At 44.4% G+C, this 27,219-nt stretch overlaps 1 protein-coding gene across 1 annotated transcript in view; it reads right to left on the minus strand.

The window, feature by feature from the left end:
• Arid2 (AT-rich interaction domain 2) overlaps positions 1–17,649 on the minus strand; it is a 145,559-nt gene extending 127,910 nt beyond the window's left edge. The window contains exons 1-3 of the mRNA XM_028869302.2: positions 17,393–17,649; positions 17,162–17,255; positions 15,959–16,056 (exon numbers count right to left, since the gene is read on the minus strand). Coding sequence (XP_028725135.1) covers positions 15,959–16,056; positions 17,162–17,255; positions 17,393–17,484 — 284 coding nt within the window. The 5' untranslated portion in view covers positions 17,485–17,649. The remainder of the gene's footprint in view (positions 1–15,958; positions 16,057–17,161; positions 17,256–17,392) is intronic.
• Between the last annotated feature and the right edge of the window lie 9,570 nt (positions 17,650–27,219).

The raw sequence follows: 27,219 nt of genomic DNA on the forward strand, positions 1-27,219 counted from the left end.
CTTCTCCACCCCCATAGTGATGGACTTACAGGCCATACTACCACAGCTGGCCTTCACATGGGGACTGGGGATCCAAACCCAGGTCCTCATGCGTACACAGCAAGTACTGTATCCACTCAGCCACCTCCCCAGCCCCAATGAAAAAGTAAAACCAAATTCTCATAGATAAAAACATATACAACATATCACGAAATTGACTTCTTAACCTAGTACTATTGTTCATTCAATAAACATATTTTTGAATATATTCCTGTCACAAGATTATTACTTTGAGATTGTATCAAGAATACACAGCAGGAGGTATCTCAGTGATAAAATGCTCAGCATAGCAAGGCAATGTCAGAATTAGGGCAAGGAAAAAAATCTGCTATCTCCCTTCTACTTAAGCTATATTGGCCAAATCAATTAGAGAAAAGGAAGTAATTAAAGACATGAAAAGTTGAAAAGTAAAATATGTATTTCCAAAAGACATTCTAGTAGAAAATCCTAGGAAAAATACTATCAATGATAAAACTAAGCCACTAAAACTTGTTGCAGAATATTTGCTCATACTGACAATCCAAGACTGCAAATAAAGTTTACTTTGAATCAAAGGGTGGAGTTAGAGATTAGCTGACCAGAATTAGCCATGGAGGTTTTGGAGGACCCAGGATACAGATATACGCAGGAAGTAGTAGGGAAGGGCTTTGAAAGATTTGTGGACCCTCTTGGATCAAAAAAGGAAGAGAGAGGAGGTCACTGGCTGCTTCTCTGCTGCTTCTGTGATCAATCAGGTTTTTACCCCATGTCTGACTCCCAAGTTTTATTTAATAATAGATAATAAAAATAGATAATTTAATATAATTAAATGCCTCAAAAAATGATACACACAAGACAACAAAAGTGCCACCTAAAAGAGCAATGATTATTTACAAAATTATACAGAAACCGTATCACCAAGAGCAGCACAAATGATGATCTCTAAAGAATGGACTTTTCAAGACCTAGAATGAATCATCCTAAAATTAACATGGAAGATCAAACACAAAGAAACATGGAAGAAAACCTTTAACATAAAAGTCCCAGAGCAACAGGAATAGCACCATCAAATACTAACACAGACTCTGAGGCTGCAACAACTGAAGTACGGTGAGATGCCATTTCTGATCTTTCAGACTGGTGAAACATAAAGAGTTTAATACCACATGGCAGGGATGTGGGAAGAAGACACTTTCATGAACTGCTAGTAAGAGCTTCGAAAAGTTCTCTTCTCCTAAGACAATTTGGCAATATTTAACAAAACTATACACCAATTTATTCTTCCCTCTGTTGCCTTACTTCCATCATTTATTCCCAAGACAGCTCCACAAGAGCTGGGTAGCAGGTTTGGCAAGAGATTGCATGTGCAGAAGACTACTCATCTGCATCACTGTTACTGTAATGTGTACAATCACCTGAGACTCACTATGTCAGGCACTTGTTTAACAAGCTAGCACACAAACACAATGGAACACAATGCAGGTGTTAAAAAAGAAAGAAGGCTCTCTGAATGTATGAGTAATTTGCAAGAGAAGTGAAAAAAAAGGGCAAAATACAAAAAAAGGGGGTTTCTACATTTACAAAAAAATTAAAAATACACAAATATCCGTATCTTTTCAAAGAGAACAAAGATGATCTGAAACTAAGGAAACTAGTTACAAAGAAAGCACAAGAATGAGGTGAAGATACATGAGGCCCTCAAAGTATGTATGTCTCTTAAACTGTGATTTCAGAATTTTACTAAAATAGAACAGCAAAGATGAGAGACAAGCACAAAAGTAAATAGGGAAACCGAGTTGTGTTATAGTTCAAGCAAGCAGTAAACACCTAATTCCAATCACTGTGTTTTTTTTTTTTTTTGTTTTGTTTTTTTTTAAATGAAATAGGGGTTCTCATTTTGTTGCCAGGCTAGTCCACATTAAAAGGGTCACATGATCCAAAGTGACTACATGCCTGTAGTCATGTGCCACTATACCCAGTTTCCCTGGAAATATTTTAACCTAGTACTTCAAAACCAGAGCTTCAATAAAAACAGAATGCGTCTTTATATTGAAAAAAAGTCCGTAGTTCTACCCGATAGGTTTGTTTATGCGGTATAATGGGTATAGTAGGAGATAATTATGTATCTGTATGTATGTTTCCCCTGAAAGGGCCTGGAAGAAAAAAAAATCTAATAGTCATAAACACACATCATACAGTTTCTATACACTATTACACACCAGGATCTCTAAGGAAAAAAAAGGACAATTCTAGAGCTGAGAAACAAAACTAACTTGAACCTAGGTGATGATGTTTTGTCAGAAAGTAAGGAAAAGTTAAAAAATAATGCGGACACATGAAAAAAGCCAAGGAACCATCCTGAAAGGACTCCCACTGGCTACATCCATGCAGCAAAATGCACAAAAACAGACTGTAGGCCCTTATATGAAATAAAAATCTCAAAAATAAATAAAATAAATCTACTCCCCCCTTACCCAATGACTTACTCAGCACCAGCTTCTAAATGCAGATGGGATGAGTGATTCAGAAAGTGAGAGTATACATGTATCATAACAATAATTCAAGGCAGGACCACCAATACACAGTCAGCAAGATGCTTCCATGGTCTCAAAATATGTCTCATAGGTTCTTTCATTATAAAAGACAAAATACAGTGCAGAAACCAGGACGCCATAACCAAAATTAACTTCAATAAAGACTCAAAGTGACATCTAATGCCTCCTGCCCAAAATGCCTAACCTAAATCTGATCCTGAAAAACTCAAACTAACTTTAGAGCACATTCAGCCTACACTCTGGTTGATGTTGGTATTTGGGGTTATTCATTTATTTGAAACAGGGCCCCACAACACTTCCTAAGCTGACCTGAAATGTACTATGTCTATGTAGCCCAGGCTTGTCTTGAAATTGTACGGCAATGTTAGCTTACAAGCATGCTCAGCTCTGACAGTACTATTTCAATGGTAATATTCTAGCTACAACAACTGGGGAAAGGTACGTAAATACAACAGGTGATCATGGACAGCAGGGGAGAATTGCAAAATTTGAGTTCCGATCTGTATATTACATACTACAATTTTCTATTAAATCTATGTAAAGAGTTTTGTTTTCATATGTGTACATGAGCATACATGTGACACGTGGGTGAACATGCATGCTAAGGAACAGACCCTCAGGAATACCATCCACTTCCTGTGAGACACTGCCTCCTGCTCACTGCTCAGGATGACAGCCAGGGAGTCCTCCCAGCTCGGGCCTCCCCAGCACTGGTATTCCAAGCATGCAGATACCACACCTTGCATTCTACATGGGTTCTGGGGACCAAACTCCTTGTGCTTGAAAGGAAAATGCTTTACTGGCTGAAGCGTCTGTTCTTTGAGACAAGCTCTCACTCAGTAGATTAAGCTGTTTAAGAACTCACTGTATAGCTCACACTGGTCTCAAACTCTGGCAATCCTCTTGCTTCCTGAATGCTGAGACGACAGGAATGAACTACCAGTCCCAGGAAAGAAGACTTTTATTCCTAGATAGCATAAGACTAAACACAGGCACTACTCCTGTAAAGACATCTGATGATTCAACAGCACCTAGTATAATGTACTATGTCTACATGCACCATCAGATATAAAAAGGAAACTAGAAAACAAATATAACTAATAATCAATCTGGATAAAGTATGAATAAGAATTTATGAGGGTGAGTCAGGTGGTGGTGTCGTGGTGCACACCTTTAATCCCAGCACTCAGGGGCAGAGGCAGGTGGATCTCTGTGAGTTTGAGGCCACTGTGGTCTACAGAGTGAGTTCTAGGACAGGTACCAAAACTACACAGAGAAACCCTGTCTCAAAATACTAACTAACTAACCACTAACAAAACAACAACAAAGAATGTACATATCTGTAGCAAAGCTTTTTACTTTTGAAAAGAGAAAACAGGACAAAAAAGAAAACTGCTGTGTTCACTATTGAAGTTTTAACCAGGTTACCCTAAAATCAGACTTTGTTTGGTTTAACCAATGTGTAGCAATATGGAGTTACATAAAAAGGGAGTCAGAATCTATGTGGTCCTCTAATGATAGAAACTCAAAAGAATATACCAAACTCTGTAAGCACTCCTGACCAGTCACTCTTAAAGAACACACTTGGAAACACAGGCTACCAAGGTACTAACTTCAATTAAGAAGAATCTCAGTGGCTGAAGAAATGGCTCAGTGGTTAAGAGTACTTGCTGTTCTTCTAGAAGACCTGAGTTGAACTCCCAGCACCCATGTTGGGCAGCTCACAACCACCTATAATTCCAGCTTTAGGGAATCAGACACCTTTGACCTCTGGGGGCCCTGTACTCATGTGCATGTATAACATATACACAATTAAAAATAATAAATCTTTTTTTAAAAGTTTTAAATTAAAAAAAAAAAGCACAACCCAAAGCACATGGGAAATCAACTTAACCCAAGAACAATCACAGAAAGCATCCTCAACTCTGGGGTGACTATAGACAAACTAAATTCAGCTCTTCAGTAGAGTACCAGAGTCAGGACCCTAGATTTATGTTCTCTGATATTTACTTATTTGCTTATCTATTTATGTGTTGCTAGAGAAAGAACCCAGAGCCTGTGTGTACATTTTAACAGAATGCTCCTACTGACCTCCTGTTTGATTTTATTAACATTGTATTTATTAATCTCTGGACCAAGAGACAAAATAAAACTTGACCCAAAAGACTTCACCATAAAAGGCAAGTTATAATTATAGGATAAGCAGTATCTTTGTAAAGCAACTGATCATTAGACCCACAAAACAAACATTATGTATAATGGTAAGAACGCAAAGACCAGAATTACAAACATTTGCCATCCTTTACAATAAGATGAACATCCAAACAACAGTGTGTGACACAATGTCATTCAAATTCTGTTTTATAAGAAAACTTTCCAGTTTAACCCCCAGTACATTAATGAAATTTATTGATAAACAAAATTTAAACACATGGGATGTACATGAAATATTTAGCAACTATACAAAGTGGAGAGTTATGAATCAATGTTCTGTAAAATGCAAAGCAGGTCTATTATCTGCTATGGAATAATCCTCTTGTACAGTGTAAAGATTTGTCACTTGAATTGGTTTAATAAAATGCTGATTGGCCAGTATCCAGGCAGGAAGCATAGGCAGGCGACCAAACTAAGAATGATGGGAGCCGGGCGGTTGTGGCACACGCCTTTAATCCCAGCACTCGGGAGGCAGAGCCAGGTGGATCTCTGTGAGTTCAAGGCCAGCCTGGGCTACAAAGCAAGTCCCAGGAAAGGCGCAAAGCTACACAGAGAAACCCTGTCTCGAAAAACCAAAAAAAAAAAAAAAAAAAAGAATGATGGGAAGGAGAAGGGCAGAGTCAGGAGTCACCAGCCAGATGTAGAGGGAGGAGGAGATGAACATGCCATGCTAATAAGGGTACTGACACATGGAAAAGCATAAATAGAAATATGGGTTAACTTAAAAATGTAAGAGTTAGTAATAAGCCTGAGCTATTGGCCAATCATTTACAATTAATATAAGTCTCAGAGTGGTTCTTTAGGAACAGGCCGTCAGGACAAGAAACTTCCGTTTACATATGACGCCCTATGCTGGGTGCCAGATGATGCGTAAATCTAATTAATCTTACCAATAAAAACTAGGAGTTAAATATCGGGGTAAAAGAAGCAAGGGAGCAGCTACAGTCACTGCCTACCTCTTAGAATCCTCCAATCAAAAGTGCTGATCTCAGGATCCTGTCTCTGCTCTGCTTTATCACTTCCTGTCTCCTGTCTGTAGAGACCTCCAGACCTCTATGGTTAACTAGTAGTGGCTAGCTCCGCCCTCTGACTCCAAACAGGCTTTGTCAAAACACAAACAGAATATCACACAACAATTACCATGGAAGGAAATAGGAAGGCAAAGGGTACAAAGAGTACTCTCAACACATGAAACATGGTTCCTAACTGGCAATTATGACTGGCATGCAATATTGGGAGTTGAGGCTGGAGACTATCAGTGGTAGAGTGCTTGCCTAGTAGGTGCAAAATCCTAGGTTCAATCCCCAATATGGACAAAAAAGGAGGAAGGACGAGGGGCAAGTGGGGAGGGGGAAGAAGGAAATAGAACCAGAACTATGCCCTTCATAAATAACCTGTAAGCCTCTAGAAGAAAAGTCTCAGGAATATAAAGAATTTTTTGATTGTTTTTTTTTCTAGGATTAAATAACAACAATTGTTTCTAAAATTTGAAATTAAATTAAAGTAACATGTGAGCAAAGCTTTGAAAAATTAAAATACTGGGGCTGGGGAGATGGTCCAATCGGTAGGGTGATCGACGTGGAAATATGAGGACATCAATTTAGATACCCAGCACGCCTACATAAAGCAGCTTATGGGGACTGGAGAGATGGCCTGTGGTTAAGAGCATTGGCCGCTGCTTTTCCAGAGGACCAGGATTCAATTCCTAGCTCCAGACGGTGCTCACAACCATGTGTAACTCCAGTTCTAGAGGATCCAATACCCTCTTCTGGCCTTTGTGGGCATCAGGCATGCATGTAAGTGGTGTACAGACAAGCATGCAGGCAAAACACTCACACACATTAAAAAATAAAACAAACAAAGAAAGCAGGATGTGGTGTGCAACTGTAACCCCAGTGCTGAGGAAGTAGAGACTGGTGGATCCATAAAGCTCATCTGCCAGTCAGCCAACCTGAATATATGAGCTCCAAGTTCATGACAGTCTCACATCAAAAAAGAATGTCGATAGCTATAGAGGATGGCATCCAAAATCAACCTGTTTCCAACACTCGTGCACATTCACCACATGCAAACATACACAAACAAGTACATGTATCCACTACACACACACACACACACACACACACATGGAAATACTGCATTAAACAAGGTATCACATTAGTACAGCTTCTATTTAATTTTAGGGCTTTGAGATGAGGTCTTTCCTGACCCCTCTCCACCCCCCATAGGTAGTACTATTATTCTTACAGTAATTTACAAATGAACTTCCCTAAGAGGAATTGGGACAGAAAAGGAACCTCGCCAAGAAAATAAGCACTGAACAAATTCAGTAAAACCAATGGTTTCTCACTTGGAAAGGAAAGTCCAAACAGGAAAACAATAATAAATATGTTAAGAAAATTCTCTAGTTAGGAAAAACAAACAAATAAACAAAAAGTTGAAGGAAACCTTGTTTTTAACATTTTAAATTTTAAAACCCAAGTTAAATAACTACAGTTAGAATGAGTTAGGACTCAGTAGCTCACTCATGTCTTCTCCCTAAGTCAAACAGAGCTCTAGGTACCTTCTCTGAAACTCAAAGACAAAGTGCAGGGTGTGTCCAGGCTCTGCTTGGTGACAGGTGCAGCTTTAGCAGGTGCCAGAGCAGATGCCACTCAGAGGCTTTGTTCTGGATGTGACCCTGGCCAGCATGCTGGTGCCAAGTGCAGCCAGATACCTCAGCAACTCAATTGATTTCATTGGTACTTAGATCAACTGTTCTCAAACTTGAGCCTACTAACAACTACCTGGGACATGCTTTTTAAAACTACAGTTTCAGTCTACTAACTACTAAGCCCACAGTTCAGTCTTACCATAAAGAACAACTAGGTACCATATGATACCTCAGAGAGCAAAGCACTGCTTATGAAGTAATCCCTACATATTAAAGCTGTGTGTTATCAACCTTTAGCTCCAGCTGTTTTCAGAACAGGATGGAAGAACCAGTTAACTGACTTCAGGAGGAAGTCATCAACCAAGTCCAGAAGGTAGGACCTCCTAAAGGACAAAGTACCTCATTACTCTAGTAAAGAATGGTATCTGGGAAAAAGAAAGCGAACTGACTGTTAAGAAGTAAGACCCAGCCAGGTGGGGGTAGCTCACACCTTTAATCCCAGGACTTGGGAGGCAGGCAGATCTCAGTGAGTTCAAGGCTAGCCGGGTCTACAAAGCAAGCTCCAGGACAGTCAGGACTGTTATACAGAGAAACCCTGCCTCAAAAAAAACAAAAAGAGGTAAGACCCAGCGCCAACACATCAAAAACATCACCTTTTTCAGGTCCTATCACAACACATTATGGGGTTAAGTGGTAGAGTCCTGCACATACTGATCCTGTGTTCACATAACTACAGTTCTGCCATTGACTACAGTAATTATTCCTAGACATCACCAAGAGTTTTCAGTCCCGACAACAGTGAATCACAATTTACTCAGTCAAAAGTGCATGCATTTTGTAAAAATGAATTACCTCAATTAACAATATATTTGCAAAAACTATATAAACCCAATGATACATCTATTTTTTTAACAGAAAAAAAAAATACACAGTTGACTTTGTTTCTTGAAAAGCATAATGATCACATTAACAGATAATCTAAAGGCTAATAAATCCAAACACACATGGACATGGAACATATCTGAGGATATTTAGTAACTGTGAATGGATAATTATATATGATAATTATTTGTGAAACATAAAGGGGTTACGGTGTGTTTTGAAAAACAAGATTTATTTCCAAATTGGCAATTATAGCAGACACGTAAAACTAAGAGTGAAAATCCTTTATTACAGGATACCAAAAAGTTTTATTTCCTATATAAATGCATTAATAGATGGATCTTCAAGGGATACCCAGAACTCATCATCCTCATCTATTATTGTATGATTCTGACCAAATGAAATTGCCAATATTTTTGGCAATACTATGGATAAGTACACCAACAATGTTACCTATATTTATTTTAATTTCAATCAAAACTGCACACACTGTGCTGGAGAGGAGGCTGAAGAGGTGAAAGAGCTTGCCAGGCCAGCCCAAAGGCCTGGGTTTCATCCTGAGGGCCCACACTGTGGGGAGGGAGAACTCTCCAAAACTGTCCTCACCTCGACACATCTGCTGTGACACACACATTCACAATGACCAAATCAATGAATTGAATTTAAATTTTAATATATTTATCATTTTAAGTCATAAACTAACTAGAGAGAGCTTTAGTCCAAACATTTCCCTTCTTCAGTAACATCTAGCCTTAAAACTGTACCTACTGCCAACAGCTTTTTCCCTAATATCAAAACTCAGGGTGTGACCTCCCCAAGTTTCAAAGTCACAGAACTGGAGAAAACCACAAATTTTTAGCAGAACTAGCATCAAATTCAACACAATCACTCTTCTATAAACAATAACTACCACAATTCTCCAGAGAAACTTCTTACAAACTGTTTAAAACTCAAATTTTCAATACAAGTATTATGATTTTCTAAAAAGGCAGTCTCTAGTTAGAATAAACAGGAATTGACTTGTAGGGAGAGCTAACTGAAATAAGCCAAATATAAAGACCCAACAAAATTAAAGTTATTATAAACTCTTACCTTAGAAGGATGACCATGCAAATAAATGTGCCTGAGACTCGATTTTGTCACATTGTTTATTTATTTACTTAGTGTGTTGGGGGTGTGGACATGCCCCAGCACACATGTGGAGCTAAGAGGACAACTTGTGGAAGCTGGCTCTCCCCTTCCACCATGCACGTCCCAGGGATGGAAGCCAGGGGTGGTAGCAAATACCTCTACCCACTGAGACTGCTCACTGGGCCTCAAACTTCATCTTTTGCCATAGGACTGCGACACAGCTCAGGTAGAACACTTGCCCTGAAGGAGGCCCTAAGTTCCATTCCCAACACTACCAAACACTAAGCCAAAACGCCATCTTTTCCTTTTGTATTTGCCCTCGATCACATGATCACATCTGAACTGCAGTTCAAACAGTAGAGAAACCCACACTTTTCATTCTCTCTACACCACTGTCTTTCCTCCATCTTGAGACGAAGCCCACTGCTCCTCGTCCAGGCTCAGATTTTCTTCTAACATTAAAACTGTACTGTGTCTTTACTCTTCTGTTCCTGTCAACCAACATATGGTTTTTTGTTTTTTTTTTTAATTTTTCGAGACAGGGTTTCTCTGTGTAGTTTTGGTGCCTGTCCTGGATCTCACTCTGTAGACCAGGCTGGCCTCGAACTCACAGAGATCCTCCTGGCTCTGCCTCCTGAGTGCTGGGATTAAAGGCATGCGCTACCACCGCCTGGCTACATATGGTACTCTTAATATCCCCCTGGCAAGAACTACTAGTTAACTAGAATCACTACCATAATTTTGCACAATATTTATGAAGATATGGAAATCTGTAACTCTAGGCCAGGAGAAGTGGCACACACCTGTGGCAGGATGACCGCGAGCTCCAAGTCAGCCTGAGCCACAGAGTGAAGCTGTGCCCCAGGTGTTTTAAGTTAAATAGATAGAAACTACATGAGTGTGTAATATAGAAATAGTCCACAGTTTCCCTAGTCAATTGTTTTTTTCCTAATCTCATTTCTTCTAGTTTACAATTCCCAAACTGTGCTTCAAGAAATGTAGTAAGTGCTCCTCAAACATGACGTTTCATACCATATACCACTACGGTGGCACTTGGAGTAAGGACAGAGGTAACAGTGTGATCCCTAACGCTCTGGAGCGTCACACTCCGAAACACAACCTCCAAGTCCTGGGATAAAGTAGCCAACTTTATATTTATGACGCAAAATCATTTGACCTCTCCTATGAGGCACATGCTAAGTGTGAAGAACACTGGTGTTTTATAGTGCACAATACAAGTTTCTGCTTTGACCGTGAATATTAAAGAACACTGAGATGGAAGTGGAGGCAGAGAGGGAATCCACCAGTTCTCACCCTATGGGGCCACGCGTCCCCTCTCAACTCTTGACAAACCCATTTTATCATTAATCTCTATTAGGCTTGGGAGAGGCACAATAAATAGCCTTTACAAAAGAAAAAAACTCTTCCAAAATACTTTACCTACATTTACACTAGCCGAACTTGTCCTCGGTCCAATTTTGCTTAGTTTGAGAATACAAAAGAGCTTATGGAGTGCCGGGCTTCGTAAGACAGAGAGGACCTCACACGAAAATTTACCATGAAAACACCTATTCCTCAAGAGGTGCTCTTATAAAACGGTACATCTAATCAGAAATAAGATATTTTTAGTTCACAGCTGAGGCCTAAGTTTCAAATGAAAAGGCATATGTGCATTTTAGGTGGGCTAAGGATGTAGCACAGTGGTAGAGTTCTTGAACTGCCCCATGCTGGAGGCAGGGGTGGGGGAGGGGTGTTATGAAATCCTCTAGCGTGTAACCTTGGGTCAACTGTCTATCTAGGAAAGTAAACTGACTTCTAGCTTGAGCAAATGTATGCTGCTTAAAAACATGGATTTTGACAGCTGACACTAACCTGAGTTTGATCAGACTTTACACTTCCTTCATCCACTGTTTCCTTCTACTTCCAGGAAGTCTACAAATCTTTCAGAAATGTAACACATTGTCATAAAATATCAAACTCAGGTTTGTTCAAAACAAAAGGATACAACTTATAAAATTAAAGTCCTCACACGAGTATCTTACTAAAATGAAGTTCTCCCTGTCCCCATTATTATTTTATTGACTTTCTTGACTAGTAGTAATCTGTCTATTCAGCTTTGTTTAGCAATTTACAAACTCAGTGTGTTACTTTATTCACTTACTGAAGAATACTGAAGAATATCACTTCACCTCCAATGATTCATAAAAGGCTTCCTCACCGACCTACATGAGAGACACTAGCTGACAATTCCTAAATGCATTCATGTCATTTAACTGATAAAAGTTAAGTGCTGGTAACACAACTACTCAAGTAACTAAAGGTCTCTTTTACCCACCAAGAAAAAATAACAGACTTCACAATGTGACTCCAAAGTCACTACTGTGAACACAATTCTACCCAAACTCCCAAGTATCTCCAAAGTACATGCATACAAAAAGAAGGAGGACTGCAAGGTTCAAATACAAGAAGAACAGAAACATGGAGTTTTCTATAATAAAATTTCAAGGTCTAAGATCATCCACTTCCTTTCTAAAATTCCCAAGTTTTATAAAGAACACATCAAGGTTACCCACAGCTGTACTATAATTACAGCTGCTGCATACCTGGGGCCCATAAATGAAAAAACTCTCAGATTAAATGTTTACTTAAACTTTATAGTGAAACTCCAAATTCTTCTTCTTCTTTTTTTTTTTTTTTTTTCTCGAGACAGGGTTTCTCTATGTAGCCTCAGCTATCCTGGAACTCACCCTGTAGACCAGGCTGACCTCAAACTCAGATATCTGCCTGCCTCTGCCTCCCAACTGATGGGACTACAGGTATGTACCACCATGCCAAGACAAAACTTCAAATTCTTAATCCAAGTAAGAATAGCAAATTGTTCCTAAATCTTAGTACCGAAATAGAGCAAAAAATAAAATGAAATTCATCAATTAAGTAAGTATCACACTGTTCATAGATATACTTGGGCACAGAATTAGCCATATACAATCTCCAACTATAATTTATTAAACTCATTTATGAATAACACACTGAAATCATAATAGCATAAATTTTACCAAGCACATACAACAAATACAATTTTTTGATATTTGAATTTCTCCATCTACAAAACATGGGAAATTACACCTTATCCTTTCTTACTTCTATAGACAGTCTAACAACAAGTATTTGTGGAACACTGAGATGAATATGCCAAGAAAGGTGCTAAATGAAAAACAGGTTACAAGATTTAGGAGCTGATTAAAATATAATTTTAGGGCTGGAGAGATGGCTCAGAGGTTAAGAGCACTGACTTCTCTTCCAGAGGTCCTGAGTTCAATTCCCAGCAACCACATGGTGGCTCACAGCCATCTGTAATGAGATCTGGTGCCCTCTTCTGGCCTGCAGTCATACATGCTGTATACATAATAAATAAGTCTTGGAAAAAAAATATATTTATTATATATATATATATTTTTTTTAAATATAAATGTAATACTTCCACACACTGTCAGCAGGCACTTACACTTTTAAAAATTAAGTACTAGTGTTAAATAATCAACTGCATGTTCGATTTTAGACTGAGAATTTTTGTTTGTTTGTTTTTTGTTTTTTGAGACAGGGTTTCTCTGCATAGCTTTGCGGCCTTTCCTGGAAATCACTTTGGAGACCAGGCTGGCCTCAAACTCACAGAGATCTGCTTGCCTCTGCCTCCCGAGTGCTGGGATTAAAGGCGTGCGCCACCACTGCCTGGCCGAGAATTTTTTTGTAGATAATCTACAGTTGAATGAATGTATATTTGATAGATTTAACCTAACTTTTGGCAAACTACAATGTCTCTACACTTAATGACTATATCTGAACCCAAAAACCCCCAGAGCTGTTAGAACATGTGCATGACTAACCATCTGTTCTTATTTGTCTATAAAAGTATGTAGCTATATCAAATGATACTAGTCTAATAGGTGTCCATTCAATTAACTGTACAGGGTAATGTAGGCAAGTATGAAACTTGAAAAGAGAGCTAACAATATGTCCAATGAAAAAGCAGCTTGAATTAAATATTATGTAGACTATCACTCTAAATATTAAATTCTTATTTCTCACTCTATTGCTAAATCAACAGCTCAGGAAGCCTTTTGTACTGACCCTTTTATTTAAAAGGTAGTCTGACACACATGCTATCAAAACACACACACACACACACACACACACACACACACACACCCATGCCTGGTATTTTCTACAGTTCCTATAGAATGCAGTAACTGCCAAGTTCAGTGAACTCTTCGCTGTCAAATCTGAAGTCAATCTCTCCAACTTGTGACTTGGAGAGAATACTGCAAAGCCAAAACCAAAAGAAACTCACCAAAATACAAGGCATCACCTTCCATACCAGAGAGGACGGTATTAAATCTGATAGAGAACAGAGTTAACTTCTCAAGTCACTTCATTACCATAGCTGACTGAAAAGGCACTCTTAGGGTTAACTAATAGAATTACTGTTAGAGTTTGGCATCTGCTCTGCCAATTAGATTTTTTTAAGAGGAAAAGTGTATAACCCAACATAATGCATATCCTTTAACTGTACAATACACCACTAGGGAAAATTCTCTCAAGGTTGCTAGTAACCAATTTCTGATCATCCTATTTCTTTGCAAGCCATGCAAATCTTCACATGGTTTTATTTTCCAAAACAAATGCTTTAACTTTCCTAAGGGGCCGAGCTCCAGCCCTACAAAAGCAAACCTGGAGTGACATACGGAGGAGAACAAGTTTAGCTAAGGACATGGTCCAAAGCAGCTTCTAATAAGAACATAAAGCCCAAGTTGACCTGAGAACAACGTAAATACTTAAAACAACTTTGAAAGTATCCAGTTAAAAAGACTAACGACAAGCACAATTACTGTATGGCATAATCCCAAGATAGAAAAGACAACAAAAGACAAAATACTTCTAATTAAACTTTGTAAAAGAAAAGAAGTCCAGGTATTTCGTTAATTATACTAAGATTGCTAATAACAATGCAAATTTTACAGAAAAATACACATCTCACCAGCCATATACACCATTCAGAACTGAATACAAAAATTTAATCGATAAACTTAAAAAATACTAGGCATAACTTTAAAATACACAATTTAAATGTACAAAATGCTACAAACATTTTAAATTGATTAGCACAAAGCCCTAGCATGTATTAGCATGATTCTCTCAGATCCTCTTACTATCAAAAACAGATAATCAAGTGACTATCACTCTAAGTATTAAATTCTTATTTCTCACTCTATTGCTAAATCAACAGCTCAGGAAGACTTTTGTACTGACCCTTTTATTTAAAAGGTGCTCTGACACACATGCTATCAACACACACACACACACACACACACACACACACCCCTGGTATTTTCTAGAGTTCCTATAGAACACAGTACCTGCCAAGTTCAGTGAACTCTGCAGCCTCAAGTCTGAAGTCAATCTAAGGCAGCCAATGGGAAGTACACCTGTGCAATTACCCTGTTTCCTATTTCAGAATCCTGAGCTCTATACAGAGTAACTAGTGCATTTGAAGCAATGCAAAACTCAAATTATACAGAAGCTACATTACAAAAATAAAATAAAGGTGATCTTGTAAAATCACATTACCAATGTTTATTAGAAAGAACTACTAAGATCATTATTTTAATTTTAAATAACTAAGAACACTGGGTAATCAAACAAAAATAAAGGTTGACTTCAAAACAAACTACAATATGATTGACTTCAAAACAAACTACAATATGAAAGGGTCTATAGAAGAAAATCTAGGAGGAAAAAAATCCTAAGTCACAAAATACATAATCTAGACTAAATCATATACCAAGTAAGAAATTTATTTTTTTGAGTAAGCAGTCAAAATATAAGGAAAATGAAAGAAAACCTCAACCATAGTACCTAGTTTCATACCATCCCCATTTTTCTAAAGATAATGAATATTTTCAAGTTTCTCAGAAATTCAATGAGTCCAAAAAGTAATCTTGGTCAACCAAGGTATCTATATTATATTATTTATGTAAAAATATTCCATTGAAAACTCTCACTAACAGTTCCAATAAATTTCCTTTAAAAGAAAAAAAAAATCCAGAAAGACAGAATTGTAGAGGGTTAAGGAGTTTCCAAAGAAGAAGAAAAAAGAATCTTGCCACAGGTTACAAAGTTTCATTAAGTATCTTAAGTCTTTTACTAAGCATCATCTTTTCTGGCCCTCAGTGGCTATCAAGCAATCAATAACAATGTCACAAAAGAATGTTTACAAGATAGGACATGGAGTGTCACCTGTAATGACTTTGTATGAAAAATGCAAATGACCGTATTTGAATGTGAGGAAAACGTAGGCCTCCTATCATCTCACTTTATTTACAGTAAATGCTTCTCAGACTGAAATTAACAAGGGGTTGGAAATTGTTTAGAGCGTCGAATTTGTTCTTGTTTAATCGCCCCTAAGTCCCTCGTTTCCAAATACTGTGGAAAAGTCACCACTACTCACCGCAAGTAATACTGTTTTAAAGCAAAGGCAGCGTTAGAACAACTTCTGGGAAAGTTGAACTCTTCAACAATTTCTCCCCACTGATTCTTCTCAGAAACCTGTTAAAAACACAGGCACACTTGTCTGAAAGTGCCCAATCCAAGAAAAACCTAACCCTGACTTGGGAGCTCCATGCCCATTCTGCAGAGATCTGTAGATACCTAAGGCACCAGTGGGTGTCTGGGGTCTATCCACAAGAGCTACTGCGCCAGGGCCACCCGAACCACTGGGTTTTCACCAGAGAGCCCTGAATTTAGCAGCGCTTGTTTTGTTTTTTGGGGGGGCTGGTGGGTTTGTTTTGTTTTTGAAGCCCGGACAATAACCAATCGCAAGTCCCTCTGTCGCCCCCTTTTAAATCTCAACGCGGTCCGTTTGCACTAAAGAAGACAAAAAAAAAAAGTTCAAAAGGATCAATACTGCTCCGGACAGCGACGTCCGCGAGCTCTGGGGGGGTCGGGGCCGGGGCCGACTCCGATCCCTCTCCCAGATCTATCCATCTCCATAGGCCCTTCTTTGAGGCCTACAGCTTCTGCCTAGCCTTGAAGCCTAAGATGGCTATTTGCAGACAGGTCCTGCTTTCTTTTGTTAGCGGTAGAAACCCAGGGCGAGCGGGCCGAGGCTGTGCCCCCGGCCGCCGGGATCATTTCGCAGCCGATTATCGATGTTAAACCTGCCCGCGCTAATTTTGAGTTGCACGAAAACTGCTCAGAGTCTGTGTGTCTCTGTGTCTCCGCCTGTGCTAGAGCGGCAGCGGCGGCGGCGGCGGCGGCGGCGCTGACTCGCGGGCGGGCGGGCGGGCGGCGCGGGGCGGGCGCGGGGCTCGGCGGGCGGGCGGGCGGGCACCCCGCTCGCCCGCCCGCGCTCCCCGCCGCGCCGCTCAGACCCCGCGGGGGCCGGCTGGACACCGGGCAGGACGCTCCCCGCCCGCCCGCCGGGCCGCCCGCCCGCCCGCCGCGCGCACGCGAGCCACCAGGCCGAAAACAGCCCCGCCGCCGCCGCCGCCGCCGCCGGCCGCCTCCGTGCCACCGGCTCGCGAGCGCCGAGAACGCCGTGGGGGACCCCGCCGGCCGCCCCCCCCGGCCCCCGGGCGCCCGCTCCCGGGCCGGAGCAGACTTTTCGGAGCAGGCCGGAGAGAGGGAAATACAAATTAAAACTTCCACTCACCTTCGCGAATCCGCCTAAAGTAGTGACTCTGGTGTAGAGCCCGTGAAGATCCAGCTCCTTCCCACCCACCGCGGGGATCTTCTTAAACGGCGACCTGCGGGCGACAGAAAGCCCCGCACTTGTCACCGGGACCCCCCCCCCCTCTCTCCCCGCGCCCCGCCGCGGGGGTCGCCCCCCGGTTCGCCCCGGCTCGCCCCTCCGGCGCTGCCCTCCCCCGGGTCCTGCTCTCACCCTCTGCTGTGGTGGAACTGCCGCAGCTCGTCCAGGAAAGCCAGTCCCTTCCTCCGCTCGTCCGGAGGCGCCTTCCCCGTCGAGTTTGCCATTATTTTGCCCAAGGAGGTCTCCCGAAAACCCAGATCGCGCTTCAGACGCGGCCCCCGCTCCCCGCGCTCCCTACCAGCGCCCGGAGCCCATTCCTCGGCCGGCGGTGGCGGGGCTCAGTCATGGGCCGGCGGTGGCGGCGGCGGCGGCGGCGGCGGCGGCGGCGGCAGCGGCGGCGGCGGCGGCGGCGGCGGCGCAGGGAGGGAGGAGGGAGGGGGAGGAGGCGAGGAGGAGGGGAAGGAGGGAGCGGGAGGCCAGGGGGAGCGCAGGGCCGGAGGGAGGGGAATTTCTAAAAAAGTTTAAAGAAAACGGGAGCGAAACTAAAGAGGGGCCAGGCGGCCGGGCGGCCGGGCGCGGAGCCGCGGGGCGAACGCGGCCCCCACCCTGCCTCGGCCGCCTCCCCGCGGCCCGGCTCTGGCCGCCTCTCAGCGGCGCCGCCGCCGGCCCCTTAGCGGCTCGGCCCGGGGACGCGATTCAACATGGTGCTGCGGCCGGGGCCGGGGCCGGGGGAGGGGACGCACGAGCCGGCCGGCCCGGGGCCGGGCGAGCGGAGGCGAGGGGCCCGGGCGGCCGCAAGGCCTGGGAGTTTCGGCGGCGGCGGCGGCGGCAGCGGCAGCGGCGGCGCGGCGGGGCCGGGGCAGGCGGGGCCGCGTGGGGAGGGGGAGGTCTGTGTGGTGGCTTGTGGAGAGCGGGGTGACAGCGTGGATCCGGGCCGCGGCTCCGCGGGGCCCTCGCACACATTCACGCGCGGCGGCGGCGGCGGCGGCTGCAGCGGCGGCGGCGGGCCCGGGCGTCCCCGGGCACAGGCTCCGGCGGCAGCCGAGCCGCTGCGCGCCGCCCGCCGGCCTGCCTGCCCGCCAGCCTCCCTCTCAGCCGCCGCCACGGCCGGGCCCCGCCAGCGCCGCACAGCGCCCCCCGAGGGCCGGCCGCGGCACTGCGCCTTGGCTCCACACGGTCGCGGCGGCGGCGGCGGCGGCGGCTCCTCGCGGGGAACAATAGGCTCGGCTCGCCCGGCTTAGGGTTCATCTGCAATGTGCAGCACATTTCACACGCACACAAAAGCCGGCGGAGAGGGGGTGGCGGTGGTGGAAGGGGGGCGGGCGGCGCGGGGAAACGGCCGCTACCGGTTCTTCCAGGGTGAGGGGTGGGGGCGATGTTCGTTCGAGGCCCCGGCGGGGGCCGCGGGCAGAACGGCCTCTCCCGAGTCGCCCCTCGCCGCCGCCGCCGCCGCCTGCACGGCCGGGCCTTCCCGCCGCCCCGAGGGCTGCCCCGCGGCGGCTCGCCCGGCGCAGCCCTCGGCGGCCCGGGCAAGTCCTCTCGCACCCTCTGCAAACGTTTAGGGCTGGAGCGATCGGCCTCTCGGCTTGAGAGGCTCCGATCCCGGGGCCCGAGGAGCCCATTTTCCACGGCGTGGCCATAAAAGTCACTCGGACAAACTGTAGAGCACACACACACTGGTCAACTGCCTGCCCTACTTTTTTGGGGGGGGATGTGTGTGGACTGACTCAGGGCTCGCCTCTCGTCGGTGTCGTGCACCCCCAAACCGGAGTTATGCAAACAGCCCCTGCGCCGGTTAAGAAACCACCTCTCGAACTTTGAGGATAACGTTTATATTTTATGGCACGGGCACCTTGAAATACAGAGGGCAACGTGTGTTTCCCCCCATCCCTCCCTTTTCCATTTCCCGTAGTGATCCCTAAAGGTGTAAACGGGGGGGATTCAACATTTTCATCTCAACCAGCAGCCTCCCCACCACGGTGCGTGTTTACGAGGATGCTGGAGCCCTCCCTCGGCTGCACACGCTGAGCCTCCTGCTTCCTCCGTGGTGGGGGTTCGCCGTCCCATTTCAGAGACGGCCACGACTGACGACTGGCAAAGTCACTAGCCCAAGGTCACACGCTCATCAAAAACAAATCCGGGTGGGTTTATCCCCGGGTCGTCTTTCCCAATGGCACATATGGATTGGGTGGCGGCAAAATAATAAATAAATAAATAAATAAAATATTATGTAACCGAGCGGAGCGTGCTTCCGGTACTCACTCTAGGAAACGGGTTTTTTTTTTATTTCCCAAGGAAAGTTGCATGTCTGCAATGGGGTCGGAATAAGGTGTGGCTAGGAAATTCCTGACACCCGAGGACCAGTGAGTGTCTCGCAAAGCCTGGGAGGGGCGGAGACCCTGCCTGCCCGTGGAGGACGGAGGACGGAGGAGGACGGGGAAGCCGGGCCGGGCCGGGCCGCAGGCGAGGCAGCGGCTCCCGTTTCCCCCTCCAGCACCAGCATCAGCACCATCAGCACCACGCCGCCTCCAGGGCCGCGGCGGCCGCGGCGCGGGCCGGTGGGGGGCGGCGGGGCTGTGCGGGTTCCCCGCGCGCCGCACTTGCGCACGGCCCCTTGCGTAACCGTCAGCGCCGGGGATTCCCTAGAGGGGGGTCAGCGGCTGCAACCATTACACAGCCGGGCCGCGCCGCGCCGCTGCCGCTGCCGCCGCCGCCTCACAAAATGGCGGCGCCCATGGAGCCGGCGGCCGCCGCTCCCCGGGCCCCATTTTGTGGCGAGGCGAGCGATCTGTCAACATGGACTACCTCCGCCGCCGTCGCCGCTGCCGCCGGAGGGGCGGGGAGGGAAAAATGCAATCTGACTGGAGAAGCCGGCGTCGGGGAGCGGAGCCTGCGGGGTGGGGGCCACGTTACACGAGGTCGACGGCGGCGGCGGCGACGCGGCCTCCCGCCTCCCCACCCGCCCCTCCATCACCCCCCACTCCACCCCCCTCCCGGCCCGGCGCTCGGTCCCTCTTCGTCTTCTCCGAGTGCCAGCCTCCGCGGACGGACGGATGGACGGACGGCTGCTCCGGGGGACTCGCGGCGGGGTGACCAGCGGGATCCGGAGGGACGAGGACCCGGGCGGGGATTGGGGTGGGTGGGGGGCCGCTCCGCTGCTTGTCGTCCAGTACGAGCCGGCCTGTGTCCCCCCCACCCCACCCCACCCCGTCGTGCGCGCTCGCAGGGGGGGTCGCCGAAGGTTCCCCCGGAACGCGGAGTCGCGGCGCCGGCAGCGGCAGGCGACCCGGTGGGGACGAAGGTCCGGAGCCCTGACCTTTGAAGTCGTGGGAGCGGCGACCTGGGACCGACTGTACGTTGTGGATGGCTCCGGGTGGACATCCTCCGGGGCCTCCTGCCGGCCCACTCTCTGCGGTGGACAGGCCCCAGGCCACCCCCACCCCCTGCTTGGCTGTCGTTCTCCAAGTCCAGGGGCAGAATGGAGGGGATGACATGTTTGCATTTGACCAGGGAGGTTGCCACTTGGAAGCCGCCGAAGTGCTGTCAGGGTGTGTGGTGTGTGTGTGTGTGTGTGTGTCCACACACCTACCTAGTAGCAATTTGGCTTTTCAGAGCAGGTATCAAAGGGCGAAGGGGCTTGGAGGGACTCTAACCTTTTAAAGCTTTTTCAGGGATTTTAGGATCATTCTCTGTAGAAGAAGGTATAATCTTCAAAATGGAGCCCTAAGTGTATGGATGGATAGGATTTAAATTCTTAACACTTTGGCTATACTCTGATTAAAGTTAAAACAAACATAAAAAGTTGATATTATCAGGTCACCCATCGGTTCAATTTTCTTGCGATTAGGAGGGAAAAAAAAGAAACAATTAACCAACAGTTATTTGCTTGCAAAGGAAAGACTTGAGATTTAGCTGATGGGACTGATATACTTTCCACGAATCGAGTTGACATGTCAAGTCTTCCAATTGCGTCATGGTGCTTGCATGTTTCTGTTGTGTGTTGAGATGTGTATGATGGTACCTTCATATTTCCTTCTGAGTACAGAACAGCCGCCTTCTGCAAGTCGACTGCTCCTGACTGAAGTTCCACACCCTGCCCTCTGCCCCCGCCCTGTGACTGCTGCTGTCCCGTGGAACACCAAGATAGCTCCTGCGCTGTCTGTCCTTCCAGATGTCCGTTACTTAACAAGTTTAGTTACTACTAATCAGTCTGTCTGGCAAGGATGCCATATCTTAGCACCCACCCAAGCAACCAGAGAATGTCCTTACGCTTTTGTACTAAAGTGTCCCCGGTGAGTAGTATCACATTTCTTATTAGCATAAGACATTTCCAATAGTGGGCAGCATGGAGCAGGTGGAGCCTACACAAGACATGTTAAAGGCGCGCTGACAGTTTTACAATAGCTATTCTCTAACTAATTTGATGTAAAGTACAATATAGCTCAGAGTTTTCAAGCATTGATGAAAAGCATTCCCTTAAAAATTACAGCAAGAGTGAACATAGTCCCAACCTTTGTATAGTTTACTGTCGGGGTGAGAACTGTGACCAAGACTTTATTCTAGAAAAAATTCGAAGTGTTGTTTTCAGTAGTGACTGCGGGTCCTAGGCAGAGATTCCTGTCATGTGAATCTTTGTCTCATACCATCTTTTTGATCCATCAAGAATTATGATAAAAATTCCCTTTCAATGCTACTTCAAGAAACCATACCCAATTTCAAATCAAGCATGACAGGTATGTGATTTCAAGGGGTGAAATAACTTAACAGGGGAGATGGCATGTCAACTCAGTGTTGGATTTCCAGTTTCTCTAAGGTCTACAAAAATAACGGTGTGGTTGGTGGAGCAAGGCGTTTGCAGTTCACTTGTTATTTGGAGACGATGTGAAGAAAGTACTGTCAGTGAGATGTGAGGATGCTTTGGGGGCTTGCTGCTTTTGTTGGAATCTGCGGCAGTTTTACATGTGTGCCGACTTGTCTCCTTTGAAAATTTGGTCACAACTTGAGATAATAGCCGTGCCCTCTCCCTCGTGATGGTGAGGCTGGTGGGTTTAGTGACGGGGTGAGGACAGGAAGAGCTGCTGCTACAGACTGGGACAGCGGTGGTGTGGATAGATGCTCGGGAGCCTTCAGCTGACCGGCTTCCGGATGATGTGGCACAAGAGAGTCCAGCAAGCCGTGGGAGATTTTTATTCCTTTCACTAGACATTAGAAGTTAGTCTTTATACAAAAACAGTGTGGTTTTATTTCAAAATAAATGATCGTTTTCAATTTGAAAACTTGAAAAGACTAATTAGAATATTAAACTGTAGGCAGTTATAATACTACACTCTGGAGGTAGCATTGCCATGGGCTTTGACAGAGAGCATTGGCCTCCGACGTTTAGGTTACGTCTCCAATCCTGAATTTTTCCAAATAGTTATGAGTTTAATGTGATACATTTATGCGTTCTTAATGATTTCTGTTTTGCATCATTGAAACTACTTATACAGCTTAGCAATTTAATACTTGATTCTCTGTAATAGCATCTGTGTTTGGGAAGGTACAGACACTAGGCCATGCAGCTCTTTATTTTGTCAGTGTAGATTACAGGCTCACTGTGTAAATAGCTACTGAATGCCTGACTTGGTCAAGAGCTGGAGAGAGAAGGACCTGACCCTCCAGGAGGTCACGTTCTAAACTGCTAGCTTTGGAGGGCTGTGATGAAATATGTAGCCCACAGGGTTCTTAATTGTGAATACTTCAGTAGTGTCTTTAACATTCAAAGATGTTTTCAGGCAAGCCTGTAGCTTTCAGTCGTAATCTCAGCCTAGAATACTAGGACAGGGTTGTGGGTTCCGTGACAGCCAGCGCTAAATTGTGAGACACTGTCACAGACAAGACAAACCAGAACTCTTTTTAGGGACAATTAAATGTGATTCTTTATGAAATAGCATCATGGCATCATATCAGCATTGGGATCACAGTTAGGGTTAGTATTTATTAAAAATGCTGTGATGTTCGTAATAAGTACCTAAATCATATTTGAAAACACAGATCCGTGGCAATCTAGTGATTAACTGTATTTAAGGGACGGGCAGGGGAATGTTCAGTGAGTGTTTTACTTGCACACACACACACACACACACACACACACACACACCCTCCCTACTCAGCATTGTTTCAATGAATTTTTATTTTCTGTTTCAATTTTTTGGTACATTGACTCCTCTCTACATTGCATTTTGCTATTAATTTAAAAAGTTTAATCCAAAGACATATTAATTTTGTCCTTAATGCAGACTTAATTCTTGACTAGCTGTAAAGCTTAAAGTGTAGGCAGTCATGTTGGCAAAACAATAAAACAGGAATTGAGCTGAAATGCAAAACTGTAATAGGTTCCATAAGGCTCTAACGTTTTTTCAGTTGCTCCATGAGTCAGGATGGTGTTGACTTGGTAATGATTGAATCTATTTAACTCTGTTTCTCTGAGACCTTGATGACCTGCTCATCTGCAGCATCAAAATGGAAACTCGGTGAAGTCTACTGTAAACAAAAAATGTAGATTTCAGAGTATTGTAAGATATTTTTAAGTCAAGCTCCCTTTTATTACCAGTACTGATAACATAACTGTTACCATCAGCGATTATTGATGTGTTGGTCCTGTTTTTAACATCTGTACTCTTGAGCCCCACTTAAGGACATTTCTTCTTAGGATGCTGGGGTTAGGAAGAGGTTGAACGATGGCCTCCTTTCTTTGGAGCATTTGGGACTTGGCTCTCTTCCCACCGAACTGACTCTGCCCTTAACACTGCCATTCGTTAATCTTGGTTGTTTTTCTGCTCCGTTTAGTTGGGGCCACCAAAAGTAGTAGCAACACCATGACTAAACCACCGGGTTGGTACCTGTTGCACATAGGCTCCTTCCTTCCCCATCTGCTTTCTGTGTGGATTTCTAAAGACTCAAGATAGCAATGTCTTCCCAGCTAACTAAGAGATTCAACTTGTGATCTGTGTGGGGGTTGGAGGTATCCGAGAGCCTTGTGAAACAAGACATAGTACTTTGCATTTTCTTAGGGAGAAGAGGCTCCATGGGTGTGAGCATTTTAGGGGGTGCTACAGTATGCACAGAGTTCGAGCTGCTTAAGACAAGGACACAGGAAGCTTAGATCACTTCAGATGCTCTGTTCTGTTCTAAGTGGCGTTGGCCTCCTGCAGAAAAAACATGTTGAAGCTTCAGCTAAGGATAACCACTTCGTTTACAAGATTGGAATAATTCCAACCAGCAGAGGTGTGTTTGTAGAGAACTACATGTACTAGATTATTGAAGGTTCATTTTAAAGGCAACTAGACATTATTTTGGTTTTCCCTTGGAAAATATATAGGATGGCACTAATTAAAAGTTCATTTCACACATTGTTCTTTGACTCACTGGAAATACCTAAAGAAACAATGACTTGTAATGTGAGTAGTGTATATTGTGTTCGTGGATAGTGTCTGGGTGACATTCAACAAAATGCTTCCAATGCTATGGCCAGGTCACATGGCTTTTATTGTTTGTGCTGCTGCTGTTTGCTGTGGTGTCTGAGGATTATGCTGGGCTAGTAGCCCAGATCGGCTTTTATAGAGTTTATTCACAGAGGGGCTTTTTGTTTTGTTTTGTTTGAGGCAGGGTTTCTCTGTGTAGCTTTGGTGCCTGTCCTGGAACTCACTCTGTAGCCCAGGCTGGCCTCGAACTCACAGAGATCCGCCTGGCTCTGCCTCCCAAGTGCTGGGATCAAAGGTGTGTGCCACCACTGCTCACAGAGTATTTTTATCCCTCATCAAATTTTTGTACTTTGTCTGTGGCCCAATGTAGAGTTGAAGCCTTTTTTTGGCAAGGTCTCCTGCTTTATAGCTCAGGCTGGCCTTGAACTCTCTCTCTCTCTCTCTCCTAGCCTCTCAAGGTTGCTGGATTACAGAGGCGCACCAGCAGAGCTGGCCATCATTGGCACTGTAGCTGTAGTGATAGTAATTTGAAAAGGTTTTTTTTTTCCACACTGTCTGTCTGTCTCTCTCTCACTGTGTGTGTGTGTGTGTGTGTGTGTGTGTGTGTGTGTGTGTTGTACAACTTGACAAGGCTTTTTGATGTATGTACTTTGTATTTTGTTTTCTGTGGTGCTGGAGTGTGAACTCAGAGCTTCCTATCTGGTAGCAAAGCACTCTGCCAATAGTCTCTTCCCCTAGCGGTGTTCTTGTTGTTGTGGTTGTTGTTGTTGGGGGGGGGGTTGTTTTGGTTTGGGTTTTGAGACTACCTTTCTCTGTAGCCCCAGCTGATATGACACTTTTGTTCTTCCTGCCTCGTCCACCCAGGTTCTAGGCTTACAGGTGTGCACTGCCGTGCCTTTTAAAACATGCTCAAGTCCAAATGTGAGTGAATTTGATGTGCCCTTTGGGGGGTATTTAGATACTTCTATGAATAATTCTTGATGCTTAAAATCAACAACTCCATGCATTTATGGTAGAGGAGTAGTTAGCGTCTAGAGTAGCTTATATAGGACATTAAGATTCTCTCCTTTGATACCAGGCAGTGGTGGCCAACACCTTATATCCCAGCACTCAGGAGGCAGAGGTAGGCAGATCTCTGTGAGTTCCAGGCCAGCCTGGTCTACAGAGTGAGTTCCAAGACAGCCAGGGCTACACAGAGAAACCCTGTCTCAAAAAAACAGGACAAAAAAAAAAAAGCCTTCCTCTTTGGTGCATTCCTGCTAAGAAGGAAAGGGGCATATTGGAAAGTAAATGTGCACTTTCTTCCAATTCTGATACTTAGGCTTACACATTTGACTTAACTTACACTTTGAGCTCATTCATAGAATGTAAACATTCTACTGTATGCCTCATGGTTTCCAAACCAATGATTTTTCTACTAAATGTTCCTTCTGTCTCGCTAATAAGATCCAGTTCCTAGAATCAGATTAGCTGCTAAGTAAATATGCACAAATGATATATTTATCTAAAGCATTTATAATTTAAAGAAAAGGACATTAAGGTTTAAGCAGAATCATTGATCCATGAAAGTGACAGAAAATAAAATAAAAATGGAATTATGGGAGAGTAGACTAAAAGATCTTTAAGGAATTATTGAATAATTTAAAAATTATTAGCTATAGAGTGAGGGACTTCTTCAATAATACTTTATCTTAGAGTCTGCCTAGACATTGTATGTTAAGGCTTTCTTTTCTAGTGTGCTAGGAAATACCATTTGAGTGCAGACTACAACCTGCAAAACATTTTCATACTATTACTGCCTCGTCTGAATAGGTTAGCGTTTTTTAGCCTCACTGTAATGCTGTGTACAGTTATAACTGCTGAAAGACCTTAAGGTCTTAGCTCTTAGCTTTAGTCCAGTGCCGAGTCACCAAAAAAAAAAAAAAAGTCAGTGTTTTTTTTTTTTTTTTTTGCTTGCTTCTTTGTGGTAATTAGGGGCCTCAGCCCTTGCCAATGTGAGCATGTCTCTTTCCTTGGCTGGCTGCATTGAAGTCTGTAGGATCATAGTGCAATGACCATCCATCCACTCAGGATTCGGCAGATCCAGAGAACAAACCTTATTAATCTTTTGTTGCCTTGCGTATGTTTTTCCTAACCTTGCCACTATAGTGTATACCGTCACATGATGAGAAGGTTAGTTTCCCCAGTCCATGGTGCATCCCAGCGACCCTCCCCCCAAGAGGACACAGAGGCCGAGTGTGTATGGGCTCAGCAAATGAGTTAGAGAGCTTTGTAAGTTATACTGCTGTTTTCTTAAAAGACAGGAGCTGGCGTTCTCATGGGAGATCAAAGTGCCAGCCTAGCATAAGCTCACATAAGCATGGGACAAGAATTCAGAAATGTCAAATGCTGAGTGTAAGGTGGGTCCTTTTGTGTTTTTCTATAAACATTATCTTGAGAAGCCAGTGCATATTCTGAGTATAAAGGTTTTGCTTGCAGCTGTCCAAGCATGACACG

Source organism: Peromyscus leucopus, chromosome 20 (genome assembly GCF_004664715.2).
Source record: "Peromyscus leucopus breed LL Stock chromosome 20, UCI_PerLeu_2.1, whole genome shotgun sequence".
NCBI classification, from domain to species: Eukaryota; Metazoa; Chordata; class Mammalia; order Rodentia; family Cricetidae; genus Peromyscus; species Peromyscus leucopus.